Below are 16,393 nucleotides of genomic sequence, written 5' to 3'. Positions count from 1 at the left end.
TCCACACCCTGTGGCCTCTGGGAAGTTTCTCCGCATTCCTGCAATAGATTCAGACACACACACCTAAAAATTAATAGACAGGAAGCTGGAAGGAACCTGAAGCTGAGGCTGGGTAAGTGTGTGCAGGCTGAGAGTGTGCTGCTCTTTTTCACAACAGCTCATCAGTTGTTGCCTTCATGCCCACTGTTGTGTGTGTGTGTTTGTGTTTGTGCTGAAACAGGAGTTTGGAGGGGCTACTGCTTTAGGACTGGAGACCAGAACCTCATCATCCCCGCCCTGCCAGGTGCTGTATTTTCCTGACTCATCCTCTGTTTTACCGCTGAATGCTTCTCTGTCACTTTCCCCGCCTGCACAAACATAACTCAGTCGCAGGAAGTGCTCTACTGCTTTTAGTTACGTCCTCACTAAGCGTATCTCTTGGTCAGTGTGTCTTCAAGTGCAGATACAGTGAAAACAGAGGAAGCTATTTTTTCTTTCAATGTTGTTAGAGCTGATATAACCACAGCTTCCACCCAAGAAACTGCAGCATTTGTAGGAAGTTCGTATTTTAAGAGTTCACCAAGTAACTGAAATGACAGCCAAAGCATGCAGATGTCTGCAAAATGACGTGGTGAGCCTCACATGCAAATCTAAAACCTCCATTGCTAGCCCGGTAGTTGCCATAGTGTAATAGCTGATGCATAAACATACGCTAGCAATAAATAAGCTGTTATATTACTGTACTCATCGTGTAAATAATGCATTGTAAAAGGTCTCAGTGGAGTCACTTTTCATATGATAAATAACACGCCTCCATCTTGCCCTGCATTATAAGAAACGCTGCATTTAACTTTATTTATACTAGTTTTAAAGTATATTTTTAGTTAGATACTTTATTGATCACAGGAGGGAAGTAATGTGCTACAGCTGCAGGATGATATTTGTGTGCAATCTCATGTCTCACACGTATGTTCACCTGTCACAGAAACAAGAGTTATGATTCAGTTTTTTAGAGAATGGTGGGAATGATTTCCTGAAGCATTTGTCACTATAGAGCTGGATCAGGTGACCCCGAATCCTCCCTTAGTTACGCTGCAATAAGCCTAGGCTGCTGGGGCTGCTGGGTTTTCCCATGATGCACCGAGTGTTTCTTTTTCACTCAGCTTTTTTTCCACATATTATATGGGTATACACACACTCTGCATTTAATCATTAGTTATTATTCGTCTCTGGTTCTCATCCACATTGTGTTTTTGGTCCTGTCTTCATCCCCTTCTTCCTGTTAAAAGGGTGTTTTTCCTTCCCACTGTCGCCATAGAGATTTCTCAAAACTATGGGGCTTTACTTTAGAGGCTGAGGTTATTTTGCAACTCTTTTCAGACTAATAAGAGTATCAAGCCATGCTAGCATCTCTGGGAGGCGGTGCAGTGGTTAGACTAGCCAGAGCAGGAAGATTCCTGGTTTCAACGGTAGCTGGCACCTTTATGTGTGGAGTTTGCATGTTCTCCCTGTGTGAATTTCCACTGTGTATTCTGGCTTTCTCCCACTGTCCAGATATATGTATGGCGTTAATTATAATTCTAAAGTGCCCATGAATATGAGGTAAATAAAGTTCTGTATGTATGTGTGGTTAAATGTGACTTGTGTAGTCTCTAAAGTGCTTTGAGTGGTCAGCAAGGCTAGTCTGCTCACAGTGACAGTGACAGTGTTCACACACAGCTAACGCAAGTATAGCTGAGGTTGATACAAATGTCATTAGTTGTGTGTGTATTTAGTCACCAATTAAATCTGAAAAATAACTTTTTGACCTTAAATGAAAAGTTGAGGTTCAGTATCTGTGAGCTGTCTATAGCCTTGTGATCTTTACAGGTTGCACATGCTGAAACTTTACCCTGCTGGCTGTTTTTGTTATAAAGTCTTTAGGCATTTATCCTCTGGGTACTGTTAATTTTGTGGTGATCACCATGATCAGTCTTCTTTACCTCTGGAGACCGTGAACAGTCTGTCACAGTTGTCACTGCTGACCCTGGAGCCACGATGCTAGTGTGACTAAATAAGGGGAATAAGGTGGTGATGTTAGCACTGAGGGTAAGAGCACCAGTTAACATACCGTTTTATTATCATTTGTGTCCAGTCTCATCATGAGTAAGGCAGGCGCTGATGAAGGTGGAGCTGAGGGCTGCGGTGACTCAGCCAAACAGCTGGAGGCTAAAGATGAAAAAGGAGGAAAGTTGCTGAGCAAACTGCCTGCTGGGCCCGGCTGGACCAAAGTGAGCTGCCCCTGCTGTTTCTCTGAGCGGGTGGAGCCGCTGGTTGTGGTGAAGCTTGGCGGGAAAGTCGGCCCCGAGACGAAGCGCTGGCTCATCAAGGTGATTGGAGCTCCTCAGAAAGATGGAGGTGAGGGCTCAGATATCAGCAACAGCACAGAGCTCACTTCAGTTTCTGCATCGATTGGAAACTCGCTTTCAAAGAAAAAGCATACGGATCAAACATTTATGAGGATTTCTCTTGTGCCGAGAATGAACGTAATAGGAGAATAATTTCCAGGAAACATTGCTACTCTTTAAACATTTGATTGAATTTGCATTTCCAAGCTACATGTCAGATAAATGCAGTTAAATGACTCCTATGAAAATGTCTGACATGGCTGCACAGAAAGCATATGCCAGCCATAACCCACATGTCATATCAGATAAACACACAGACACAAAGAAACTACTCTTTAAGATAATAATATTTATGTTCTTTCACATTGTTATCGTTGTTCTGGCAACTAAAGATGTTTGGACGAATGGATGAAAACTGCTCTGTCCATGACTTTTTGCAGTGTTATGTGTTGAAGCAATGCTATGCAAACTAGACAAGCTCATCTCCACATAACACCTTACTGAAATTCTAGCAGGGAGCACAAAGTTGGGAAAGGTTGGGGAAATCTATATGAAAGGATGAACATTCGTGCTTTATTGTGCAGCTAGAAAAACACAGAGAAGTAGGTTTGAGAAACACATGACGAGCAGGGGTTGACTCTAACTCCATGAAGTGAGCATGCTCCAGATAATCCTGACCACTATTTACAAATAGATGTAATAATTTATTTAATCTGACCCGAAATTTTTTGCAGTGCTGTGTTTGCCCCCTTCCAGATTTCTTATTTTGTTGCATATTTGTCACACTTACATGTTTCAGATCATCAAACCAGTTTTATTATTAGACAAGGATGGCCTGAGTAAGTGCAAAGTGCAATTTCTAAATTCATTTGTTTAAAGGAAAAAAGCGTCCATGTGTAAAAAGGAACTGCCATCTAAACCAAGTAACTGGTTGTGCCACCCTTGGCAGCAAGAACTTCAACAGCATTTGCTATAAATCTTTCAGATTGCTGAAGGAATTTTTGTCCTAATCTTCAAAAAGCCCCCAAAGTTCTGCTTTTGTCTAATCAGTCCACAGAATATTCCCCTAAAAGATTTGGGAATCATCAAGAGGTTTCTTTTGGCAAATGTGAGACGAGCCTTTGTCTTCTTCGTGGTCAACACTACCATGGATGCCATTTTTGCCAAGTCTCTTTCTTCTTGTTGAAACATGAACTCTGACCTTAACTGATTCAAGTGAGGCTTGCAGTTCTTAAAATATTGTTGAGGGTTCTTTTGTGACCTCCTGTGAGTCGTTGATGTGCTCTTGGAGTGATTTTGATTGGCTGGTCACTCCTGGGAAGGTTCACCACTGTTCCACGTTTCTTATATCCGTGGTTCTCTGGAGTCCCAAAGCCTTAGAAATGACTCTGTAACCCTTTCCAGTGCCATCATTTTTCAGTTATTTATTTAGATCGTGGCATGATGCGTTGCTTTTTTAGATCTTTTAGCTCCTTCACTTTGTCAGACAGGTTCTATTTAAATTATTTCTTGATTCGACAGGTCTGGCAGGCCTGGGCGTGGCTAGCGAAAGTGTACTCGGCTTTCCAAGAAATGGGGTTAATCACAGATGATTTGTGATTTACTTTTTTTAAATAGATTTTTTTGATTTTTTCTATTAATAAATAAAATCAGAATTTAAAAAGTGCATTTTTTATTGACTCGGGTTATCTTAATGATCTGAAACATGTAAATGTGACAAATATGGAAAAAATTAGGCTATCAGGATGGGGAGGAGATGCTTCTTCGCAGCACTGCACGTGTTTTAGACTGAATTGATTCTCTCATTTCTGAGTGTAAGGATGTTTAAGGTTTTTCAGCTCTTTGTCCCCGTTTAACCATTGCTTCACCGTGAACAGGTGCTGCATTACTGGCCCACCCGGGTGAGGACGCCAGCGGTGATATCATCGTGGTCTCGGCCCCCCGCTGCACGTTACTTCAAGCCGCTGAAGAGTTGGGTCTTTGTAAGACTTACCGAAGCGGGGACATGGAGGCCTTCTCCTACAATGACAGAGACAACTTTAAAGATTCAGGTGCAGTGGAGCAGCTTTGAGGGAGCACACTTTACATGGTTAAACAAGACATTAGGAAGTACCCTGTAGAGCTTAGGGAGACTTATTAGAGCACTGTATCCCAGAACGATTTAGGAATTTCCACAATTATTTATTTTGCATGAATTTCCTCTCTAATAGTAGCATCCTAAAAATAATAAAATGACTTGCACAAACACTCTGGCAGGTGTTCACAGTACAAAGTCCAGTCCTGTGTTCTTTCATTACTTGTGTGGGTTCAAAGAGCATTCGAACAGTTCAGTGAGCTTCTTACTACTGTGCTCGCTTTGAGCTCCTTATTTTTCTTTGTGGATTCCACTACAGTAGCTTTGCATGAGGCACAGCTCAAAATAATCCTCATTTGTCTGCTGTTGCGTCTTGATGTAGCTCTTTCACTTCAGCAAGCAGTTTCAGTTCCTCAGTTTGACAAAGCTGTAACAGATGACAGAAAGTCAGGAAAAGCATCACGGGTAAACGTTGAAGCGATTCCGACTGATTTTTGAGTATGCTGATGCAAAGAATAATAATGAAAAGATTCGCCAGTCTACTTGAACCAACTGAACCATTAGAAAACAATGTGGTTATTGTGAAAAGGCCAGCTAATGCATTTTTTGGATGTTTTAGCAGGACAGCGAGGGTTTAACCCTCAGCATCTGATGTTACAATCTGAGCGTGACCTTTTGCACAAATCTCCTGAATCTGCTTAGATTGATCTTTTATAATACCTTTAAAACTTTGTTAAACTGTGCACTCACGTATTGTACAAAATAAATGTGGGATTTCATTAAAATCTTCAGTATTTGACCTTTAAATGCTTTCTGGGGTAAAGGAAAAAAAGATTAATCTCTATGTGTGTCTGTTTAATGCATCTCTGTTCATGTGTGTGACAGATAACATGGAGGTGTTTCTGACGCTGGCGGAGCGACAGTACATAGTGAAGTATGAGCTGGATGGACTGCGGGCGCAGAGGGACCTGAGGATACCCGGCCTGCCAGAGAGCCGCATGCTGCAAAAAAGAGACAACATCTGTGAGTGGTTTGTGCTTTTTCAGATGTCATGTTTTCAGTGTGAAGAAACAAGATCCACGTGTGTGTTCAGTAATTTTTTAAAATCATTTATCATCATGTGGCACGTTTGCTAGGATCCTCTTCCAGCTGTGGGTTAATACAGCTGCAACCCTACAAAGGTTTATGGATTTTCAAGGCTTTCGTGACTTAATTTGTGGCTGGTCTAATAATTAGTTTAGTTTGTAATGAACATCACTTTTGCTTAGGACCTACTTTTAGCTGCGGCTTTATGTGCAGTTATTCTTCTTTGGTTTGTGGGACTGGCATATGAATGGCAAAGTTTCTCGCTGATCTGAACTGCTTCCTTCAGATGTGCTTATATGTACTATATATGTACAGTTTAGGGATTATGATTATTATTAAGTCTTCAAGTCATCCTCGGTTTAAGAGATTCGATGTGATGACACTGAGTGCTGTTGCAGGGCAGAAGCTTTCCTCAGCCGGTGTTGTTGTGGACACGTTTCCCCTCCACAACCGAAAAAAACTGAAGGACCTCAGTGAAGCCTGGTACTCGGGGAATCAGCTGGCTCAGCCACTTGGTGGGTGGAAATACAACACACTGCTTTTACACTTGCATGCAGTTTTATTCATTCAAATAGCTGTAAAAATCTTACATTACATGCATTTGTCACTCCTGGAAGGCACTATGATTCATAATTGATGGCTGTGTGGATGTGCTCACACCAGATATCTCTGTCTAACTTATTAGATTCAGTCAATGACTATTTTGGAAGCGCTGTGGCATTTTACTTCAGCTTCCTTGATTTCTACACCTGGTCTTTGCTCACACCTGCAATACTGGGCCTGACCATCTCATACTTCTCAGGTAGGTGTGTGGATTTATCCACATATGGCCTTTATGACATATTTGGCACTCAAAAACAACATGCTTATATTCTACCGATTTTTCAAATTAATTTTATTATTTAATTTTATTTATTTATTTGTTTTTATTTTTTAATAGAAGATAATGTTAGCTTGCTTTATCCATTCCAATGTGTGCTTGGGATGGTTGTCCTGTTGGAACACCCAATTGTGTCCAAGTTCGACCATATAGCTGTTGATTTTGGAGAAATTGGAGGTCGTCCCAATTCTTTCTCCAAAAGTTGATTCTGTTCATCTGGATGTAGCATTTTCAGTGGGAGAAACGTTTCGTCACTCATCCAAGTGACTTCTTCAGTCTCAGCTGACTGCAGGTTTCGCCAATCTTATAAACAGTACATTTGCATAATGACTGAAACCAGCCCACTGAAGGAACAATGGGCTGGGAGGTCAGTTCCTTAATCATAATTATGCAAATTCTCATGACCATTGATCAACAATCACTGACCAAAACCCACTGATCAAAGACCACTGATCAATGGCCATGAGTACCATTCACAGAGAGTTTGGGAATGGCTGCAATCACAGCATTGTAAGATGGCGAAAGATGTACCCTTAGGCCCCCTCCTCGATTCAGAGATGGTCTTTCCCTTTTCACGTAAATGGCCTCCTTGACTCCCTGTCCAGGATGTGTACATCCTCATCCTTGAAAGAGTGTCCACTGGCCTGTAGGTGTGAATAGACTGCAGAGTCCTGGCCTGACGAGGTAGCTCTTCTGTGTTGTGCCATCCGCTTCGCCAGAGGTTGTTTGGTTTCTGGCACTTAACAGCGTACACTATGTTACTCTGTTTGTGTCGGGGGACCCGATCCTTGGGGTGGACCAATTTTTGGCGCAGCGTGTTTTGGGGTTTAAAAGCCACAGAGACCCGGTGTTTAGAAAAAATGTGTCTCAACTGCTCCGATACTCCTGACACATATGGGATCACTACAGGTTTTCGCTTGGGCAGCGGTTGTCCTTCTCTCCTGGATCGGCTGGAGCTTCCTTTAGGTGTCTTTCCAGCTTTGACAAAAGTCCAGCTGGGATAACCACATTTACTCAGGGCCTTCTTGATGTGCTGTTCTTCTGCTTCCCTGGCCGCTGTGTCAGTGGGGATGGTGTTCGCTCTGTGTTGTAGCGTCCTGATGACACCCAGTTTGTGCTCCAGTGGATGATGAGAGTCAAACCTTAGATACTGATCCGTATGTGTAGGTTTACGGTACACGTCAGCTTTTAGATGTCCCCCATTACTGATGGAAATCTCACAGTCTAAGAAGGCTAACCTGCCACTTTTCATATCCTCCCTGGTGAATTTGATGTGTCGGTCCACTGAGTTAATGTGATCCGTGAAATGTGGTACTTCCTGAGATTTGACTTTCACCCAGGTGTCATCCACATATCTGACCCAATGACTTGGTGGTGTTCCAGGGTAGGATAGCAAAGCCCTCTTTTCCACTTCTTCCATGTACAAATTGGCCACGATGGGTGAAACTGGGGAGCCCATGGCACACCCATGTTTCTGCCATGTTTCTCCTTGAGCGCGGAGTCAAGGAGGCCATTTACGTGAAAAGGGAAAGACTATCTCTGAATCGAGGAGGGGGCCTAAAGGTACATTTTTCGTACAAAGCTGTGATTGCAGCTTTTAATTGTGTATATATAAGTCTGTATGTATGAGAAAAAAATATTTTTCAAACTTGTGTATCCAATTCTTGTTTTTTAAAGTCATTAAAGATTTGAGCTGTATTGAAAAAGAGCAGTTCAAAGGAAAGATTAAAATCTCAAAATTAGCAGAACATACGTGCTCATAAACCTCTAACTATAACTTTATGTAATGGGCCACTTATAATATATGACATATATTTGTTCTTTTTAAGTAATAGAGAGAAACTGTCCAAAATAAAGGACTTTATCTACTATAAAAGAGGTTTCCTCAGTTCTAAAACCAAATGGTGGAGAGTCAAAGCCCAGGTGGGCGTTGTCCCTTAAGAGGTTTGTTGACCTATTAATCATGTGACTTGTCACTGGAGCAAAGGTGTGAAAAAGGCATGAGTCATTAACAGCAGCGGTTTCGGGTGAAGTCGCTGTGAAACCGAGCTTCACCCTGTCGTGTTACCATTTGGTTTTAGAACTGAAGAAGCCTCTTAGATGAGCTGTGAAACGTCTTCACGAAAGAAGTCCAGTTGCTTTCTTTTCAAGCTCCTTAGACTACCATGAGAACCTAACACAGACAAAACAGTTATGTATGCAGTTCCCACGGCCAGTAATTAAACACAAAGCACAGTGGCAGTCCCTTTTTACTACATTTTTTTCTTCTGTTGGAAGTTTGTATTAATATTTAATAGAAACGTGTCAAGATGAGAGTTTACCTTTTTAAGAATTATTTCAGAAACCAGTTGTGGAAGTTTTATGGTGATTTTTATTAGTTGTTTATATAAATTGTAGTTTTCAGTAGGGCTGGGCCATATCATACCATTCACGGTAATACCGGTATATTGTTGGGCAACGATAAGAAAATGAAATATCGCGATAGAATATGGGTAAAACGCGCATGCGCAGTGCCTTTGTTTTCATACGCACATGGCGGAAAAAGCATGGCGGCAACGGAGAATGAGAAGGGCGAAAGCGGATCGTTGAATGAAACGGATGAACCAGAATTGGTTTGTAAAAATGCTGCAACTTCAGTGGTGTGGAACTGGTTTAGCTTTCGTCCGTCAGACACACAACAAAGCACTATTTTTGGTAGCGCATGCTAGCGGGCCGTCGTTATTACCGTGTTTTTTGGAAAATACGGCACACTTAAAATCAATCCTTTGATTTTTCTGAAAATCGACAGTGCCCCTTATAATCCCGTGCGCCTTATGTATGAATTCTGGTTGTGTTTACTGACCTCGAAACGATTTTATGTGGTACACGGCGCTCGAAAAAATGTCAAACGTTTCAGTACGACTTTGCTAAGCTACAAACCCGCACCGCTTGATGGATTGTCGGAGCATTGCGGCTATCGTAGGCAGGAGCCTCGGGGAGTGATACGTACTGTGCTTCAACATAATATTACCGTATTGTGTGTGTATAACCTCTTTTAAGTTTTGTGGATATTATACATAGTTATGCTGAGGATATGTCAGCCAATTTCCACTGGAAATGCCTTTTGGTTAAACTGTCAGCAAGGAATTTGCATTTGCACTGTTAAATTTTTATATAACTTTAATGAACTTAAAAAACAGATGTTTGGTTTTTTTGCACTAATAAAGTTGAGTTGTAAAGTATTTTGTCTAGTGTCAATTATATCGTTATCGCAAATTTTCAAATGTATATCGTGATAAATATTTTTGGTCATATCGCCCTGCTCTAGTTTTCAGGTAAGAAATATGCTGTTTTACCATGTACAGTATAAAATACTATGCTGTGCTTCAAAGAAGAAAACACCTACACAGAGTTGTCTTCTGTTCCTACCCTCATCCTCCTGAGCCTGATTCTGCCGGAGGTTACTTCCTGTTAAAGGGAGTTTTTCCTTCCCACTGTCACTGGAGTGACTCGAATTGACTTAAATTAATTGTAAAATACAACTAATGCTCAAAGTAAATGTTTTCCGTAAGAAGAAGTGAACTTATATGAATTGGAAACAGTCTGCAGCAGGACTGTTGTTGGCTTTTTCCCACCTTTTCATTAAAGTCCTAACTTCTCCCACAAAGACCAGTGATTCCAGACTGTGATTAAATCCAGTTATTAAACATGAGATGCCCCGCTGTATGGATGTCACTAACAGGACACAAAACTCTTCCTGCCATCACAGGTGAGGTTCAGAAGGAAATGGTGGATTCGGTCTCGGGATCAAAGGTCATAATTAATGATGATGACTCAGGACCGATGATCAGCGGCCACATGCTTCAGGCGATGTTCAGCATGATCTGGTCCACGGTGTTCATGGAGCTGTGGAAACGCCGGAGCTCCTCGTTGTCGTACCGCTGGGGGACCATGAACCTCGCAGAGCGTTTTGCAGAGCCTCGGCCCAATTTCCATGGTGACCTCGGAGTAAACCCCGTTACAGGTCGCGTGGAGCCTCTTTTCCCTGAATGGAAGAGAGACCTGCGTATGGTGCTGGTGTCGGTCCCAGTAGTGGGGCTGTTTCTAGGTAGGTGCAGAAATGTTTTTTGCTCTATTTTCTCTGATCCTGCAAAGATTTAGCAGTAAAACATGAAATACCTGTCCCGCCTCCTCCTGCAGGGCTGGTGGTACTCGGTATGACGTGTTTCTACTGGGGGGAGGCCCAGGTGAAACAGCTACACAAAGACTGGAACTCCCTGCTGTCTCAGGCTTTGCTCTACATACCCTCAGTGCTTCACATCGTTTACACAAACATGCTAGGAAATGTTTACAGGAACGTGGCGCAGAGTCTGACTGAATATGGTGAGTGAGACTGAACTGCAGGGAGAATTCAGACCCATGAGTTTGTTAATGCAGTGGAGATATTTCTCATTTGAATCGTATGTGTGTTGGCAATTTTTAGGATAGAAATCCTGCACATTTAATGAAATGCTTTTACTGCGTCCCTCTAGAAAACCACAGAGAGGAGTCTGCCTTCGAGAACCATCTGACAGCCAAGATTTTGGTGGTTAGTTCCTGCTTTCCTCTCCTTTTGAACCATTATCTTATAAAGTACAGGGCGTCCTCTTTGACAGGTTCTCCTTTCTTCCTTCAGTTCACCTTCTTCAACAATTTTGCCGTGCTCTTCCACATTGCCTTCTTCAAGCAGGATGTGCCCCTGCTTCGTAAGGTAACCTACGTCTTGTGCATTTAAGTTTCATCTTGGATGCATTGTTTTCAGTGGAAGTGTTAAATAATAAATTCCGATAAATAAAGACAGCTAAATATTTATATGTTTCAGTTTTATCCCTTAGAGCCGCTTTTATCTTTTAAAGTTTAGATGATGACTGTTTTAAAAATGACATGAAAGCAGACTGTGTAAATAAACTGAAAGAGATAAGCAAGCTATAACTGCAAAAAAATGATTCTATATAGAAAGAAGGGCAGTGGTCCTAATATGAAGCTCTGGGGAACTCCTTTAGATATTCAGTGGAAAAGTGGAAGAAGTAAAGGGTGGCAGAATTATATTCCTTGTTTTACTTTCTTCAGCGCCTGGCGTCTTTGTTGATCGTGAGTCAGCTGGTTAACCAGGTGACAGAAGTGGTTATACCTTTCCTGGTGGACAGATTCATCAGCGCCCCCCACAGGAAAGAGAGTGAAGATGACCCTCAGGAGGACAAATTCCGGAACCAGAGAACCCTGCCTGTTTTTCCTGTGAGGATATAGAAAACATTAGGCATGCACCGATAGGGTGAAATATTTAAAATATAATCTGGCCAATAGCAACTAAAAATATTTTTTCAGACCAGTATCAGTGAATAAAGCCAATAAATACATAACATAAAATTATAAAACACAGTTTGATTATAATACACTGAGAGTGATAGCTTCCTGTTGTGTCCCAGGGCCTGTTTGCAGAATATATAGAGCTCCTGGTGCAGTTTGGGTATTTGAGTCTTTTCTCCTGCGTGTATCCTCTGACGGCCGTGCTGCTGCTCATCAACAACCTAACGGAGATCCGGTCAGACGCCTATAAGATCTGCAACCTCTTCCGCAAGCCCTTCTCCCCTCCTGTGGCTAACATGGGCGTGTGGCAGGTCAGCAGGTCAGAACCTTTGTCACGCTCGGCCCATTTATGAGCAAACAGTTCACGTTGTTGTCTCGTGTCCCAGGTTGCCTTCGAGGTCCTGAGTTTCGTCTCCGTTATTTCTAACTGCTGGCTGCTGCTGCTGTCGCCACGGTTACAAGAGCTGTGTCGGGAGGGCGGCCTGAGCAGCACGAACGTCCTGCTGTTGGCTGTTTTTGGGGAGGTAAGAAGAGAACTAGACAGCTAATCAAATGCATTTCTGTGTATACCCCTGACATGTTTATCTTCGTGTGTGTTTGCAGCACATGCTGATCTTAATCAAGTTTATTATGGCAGCCCTGATTCCCGATGAACCCGACTGGATCAGGAAGAAGAGAGAGCAAATGGAGTACACATCCATGCAGGCCCTGAAAGAACAGGTTAACGCCATCTCCACTGACTTCATTGTCTAGCATTTTGGTGCACTCTTTCATCCGTATGACATAATTTCTTTGTTTCCCCCCCCTCAGAAGCTGCAACCTGAAGTGTCCTAACTGTGTTTCAAGGTTGATGAGATGGTGCTTGATGTCATTGGAGGCCACCATCTTTAGCGTTGTGTGGAACCCAGCAGGAGAAAAGTAGTGGATCTCCAGCGGGGCCCACGATGTTTACTGCTACGCCCCTGTGTGATCCCAAAGTGTTTCTGCAGCTCTTTTCTCACTGATTAAGCCAATGCTTCTGCAATGTGCACACTTTGAAATGCAGCTTCATAATATCTGTACACTGCAAGTGCAAATGAAACAGCAGCGAAATAGTTTATTAGACAGCAAAGGGAATGTAACTGTTACGCTGCAGGTGAAGGCCAAAGGTATTTTTTGCAGAAACCCTCTATAAAATGTAATTAAAACTTTCGCCACAAGGTGGCAGCATTTTCTAAGAACATTTTAGAGTAGTAGTCCAGCCCGACCAGCATCTTTAGCATTGCTATCTTAAAATTTGACTCCTAATTAATCTAATGTTTTTATTTTTTTAAGCATGGCCTGTGCTTTTCTAGTTACCAAAATAAGTGGGCAAGTAAGATAGTAACACAAATTTAGTGTGAATGTTTAGCTAACTCTAGCTTGAATAATTGGATGACACACTAACTCGCTGTACCATCTTGTGGTTCAAAGTGGTATTACAATTGAGCGCAGCGAAGCCTTAATTTCACTTTATTTGATATCTCTTCATCGTGATACATATACACAGGGATTTAAGTGGGCTGGATCGATCCAGAGTGGCATTCTAGCACTTTCGGTTAATGAGTAATGAAATCTAATAGGCAGATTACTACTGAAATAAGTTAATTTTTAATGTGCTGCAGCCTAGTGCTGCTTTTAGTAATGGGTTGGAGACAGATCCCAAAACCTGGTTACGCACATCCCTTTCTCTTTCTCATACCGTTCATGGTGCGTTCATGGTCTAGACGCAAAGTTGTGGTCACAGTACTTAAATTACATTAAAAGTAATGATTTGTAAGTGGTAATTTTAAAGCAAACACACAAACTGTTTCTGTACACTTTGTCACAAAATCAGTCTGTGAGCTAAATTTACAGCTGCTCTATTTCACACGGGGGGAATGTTGTTTTTTAATGTATGACACTGAGAGATTGAGAAAGATGTAAGAAAGAGAGGAAAGGAGAGGAAGGTGAGATTGTTTTCAAATGTAACCACTGCTCAGCAAGTGACATTTTATAGAGTGGAAACTGAAGTCATACATGTAATGTCTTCATTCATTTGAGAGGTTTTTAGGGTTTTTTTACATGATGTTTTGCTGCATTATGTTTTTGTGAGACATGTTGCAAAACAAATTGAAGTATAATAATTTTATAATTCAAAAGTTGCAGGCGGGTTAGTGCAGGGTAAACTGGTTGGGTTTATGTAATGTGCAGTATAAAAGTGTGCAGTGATGTTGGGCTGGTTACATCTAGGTTACTGTTACTAGTTAACATCAAGGGTAGTTGATATCAGTTGATATTTAAGATGATGATGCCGAACTTTACCTCTTAGCTTTACAGTGTGTAGGGGTTGGAAATCAGCTGTATAGCTCATGTAACATCTAACTTGTTGAATTCAGATGGATCCACAATGAGCAGGGAATATCAGAATAGCAGCACAGGACAAAAAAAATCTACTGGGACTCACAAGGCAGAATATTATACAACTTATTTCTAATTAAGTCGTTCTTTTTCCCTATGCTGCACTTGATCTTAGGGTTCCCACATCTGCCAAATCCCACTTTAACTCCAGCATATGCCATTGACATATAACATTATAGTCTGTTTACAGTTTTAATTGTTTTTTAAAGGTTTTAAATTCTTATTAAATTGTTGTATTTTACAAATAGACTGTCCTACAGTAAACCAGGTTTTTTTTAAAAGGATAATGTATACAGCACGTACAATCAATATTTGAGAAAGGCCACTAGCAATTCTAAAGATGGGCAGTACAATTGACAATATTTTTCATGGTTTTCTCTCTGGGGTCTTTTTCTTCTCACTGCTGCCACCTGGTGGTAAGGTGCAGTTCGGGATTCATAGTTGACCACGGTATCTTCAATGGAGTAAATATCAAAAACCAACAACTGTCCATGAAAAGTTAGCCTTTAAAGCTGCTTGAATCAATACTTTGAATACATGCATGTCTACATCCATGATTTAAATGCTCATCCATGTTTACAGTCCTCTAAAGGCACAATTCTAAATAGATGCTAATGTCACTGTGTGCTTGCTGGATGTTTAAATTAACTTTACAGGGAAACATTTTTTGTGCTGACACCAAAAATTGATTATTGCAGCTTTTAAAACCTCCAGCTTGAACTTACACCTTGTATTTTTAGGAGTGATGACAGGTGAGTTTAGTGAGTACTGGAAGCGAAAAAGCAAAAAACAGTGGTGTACTTTACCCAGTTATTTATGAATGAGCTTGTCATCCAATATTTTGCTAAATGTACTTTTATGCAAAGGACAAAATAATAGTAAATACTTTGGATACTCCTTTGAAGATACTGTCAACACGACAACTATAAAAGCTACTTTCAACTGTTTTCTTGTCATAAAGGGTCACCACAGCAGCTGTCTTCACAGCTGATCTCACAGTTTTACACCAAATGCACTTCCTGACATTTAGCATGAGCTAAATACAGTAAACTGTGTGCCAATGTTTGCACTGAATGCAGTTAGGAGCAACCAAAGAATCGCTATTTGCTTTGCTTTTAGAAATGCGTTATTTTTGTATGTGTGGGTTTTTTACTTGCTTGTTGAAACCTTGTAGCCTCTATCACTATACGAGTGTTATTGCACTGTTCAGTGCAGATTAATCTGAGATATTATGAGAAATGTGCAGAATGTGAAGCCACTGGGGGAAGCCCACCATGCCCTCTGCGCATGCTGAACAGTGGTGTCTTGTTCTTAGATAAGTTATTGTATTATTTTTAGGCGTTAGTAGTCTTTTCAGCCACCAGGGGGCACCACACACGTTTTTATTTTACTTGCATGCAGCTTTCCACAAGCCTGGTCCCTGCTGAAGGACTGATTCAGCAAAGGTGCTGATAGATGGTGAGACTTCCTCAAGAGGCTGCAGGTGCACATGTACAATCCTGACACTAATTGTAGACCTGTGTGTGTTTGTGTGAAGTGGTCACAAGTTAATGAAAAGAAACTTTTAGACAAGGATCGGAGTTTCAGCTCTGACCACAGCGTTTGCTGGCTGACTCAATAAACTGACAGAAGGAATTACTTGTTGTGAAGTTCTTGTATTTGATTATATTGATCACCAGAAAACTAACGGACAACAATCTGGGCTCATTTGTGCAGTTTGTTTTCCTTTTTCTGGATCGTTTAGAACTAAACAAAATGATGGAAATATTTGATAGACACAATCATACTCTTGCAAGAAAATCACACAGTATTCTTTGCATGGTGCATTTTCACTGTGAAACAACTATGTAAAGCTACATGTCCACATGTTTGCAGTAATGACACTAATATAATGCTGACAACATTATGAGTTGCATAATAAATCTTGTATTTTATTATTTTAGTAACTCAGCTGCTTATAATGTGTAATTATAATACTTGGGTTTCCTGGGTGGTATACCGGTTAGCACTGCTCCCTCACAGCAGTCCTGGGTTTGAATCTAGTCGGAGGTCCTTCTGTGTGGAGTCTCCTTGTGACTGTGTGAGTACTTTCTGGGTAACCTGGGTTCTCTTGATAGTCCAAAAACATGCATGGGGTTTGGTTGCCTGTCTCCTCCCCTGACCCTTAATTGGAAAATTGAAGTTTGACTTATGTCTCTGAAAGCCAACACCTGAGGGCTTGAAAAACAGAGGAAAATCCTGTAT

At 41.3% G+C, this 16,393-nt stretch overlaps 1 protein-coding gene across 1 annotated transcript; it reads left to right on the top strand.

Moving 5' to 3' along the window:
- Window positions 1–16,018, top strand: ano10b (anoctamin 10b). Its single transcript, XM_063477697.1, has 16 exons — window positions 1–112; window positions 221–283; window positions 2,114–2,376; window positions 4,244–4,417; window positions 5,326–5,463; window positions 5,925–6,041; window positions 6,212–6,328; window positions 10,155–10,493; window positions 10,586–10,768; window positions 10,918–10,973; window positions 11,061–11,135; window positions 11,495–11,659; window positions 11,851–12,042; window positions 12,118–12,255; window positions 12,335–12,451; window positions 12,542–16,018. The coding sequence occupies exons 3-16, from the start codon at window positions 2,121–2,123 to the stop codon at window positions 12,563–12,565; spliced, it is 2,091 nt and encodes a 696-aa protein (XP_063333767.1). The 5' UTR covers window positions 1–112; window positions 221–283; window positions 2,114–2,120; the 3' UTR covers window positions 12,566–16,018.
- The last annotated feature ends 375 nt before the right edge of the window (window positions 16,019–16,393 follow it).

Source organism: Pelmatolapia mariae, linkage group LG7, assembly GCF_036321145.2.
Source record: "Pelmatolapia mariae isolate MD_Pm_ZW linkage group LG7, Pm_UMD_F_2, whole genome shotgun sequence".
NCBI lineage: Eukaryota > Metazoa > Chordata > Actinopteri > Cichliformes > Cichlidae > Pelmatolapia > Pelmatolapia mariae.
The sequence above is the reverse complement of the archived record's forward strand: the minus strand, read 5'-3'. Positions and strand labels throughout refer to the sequence as shown.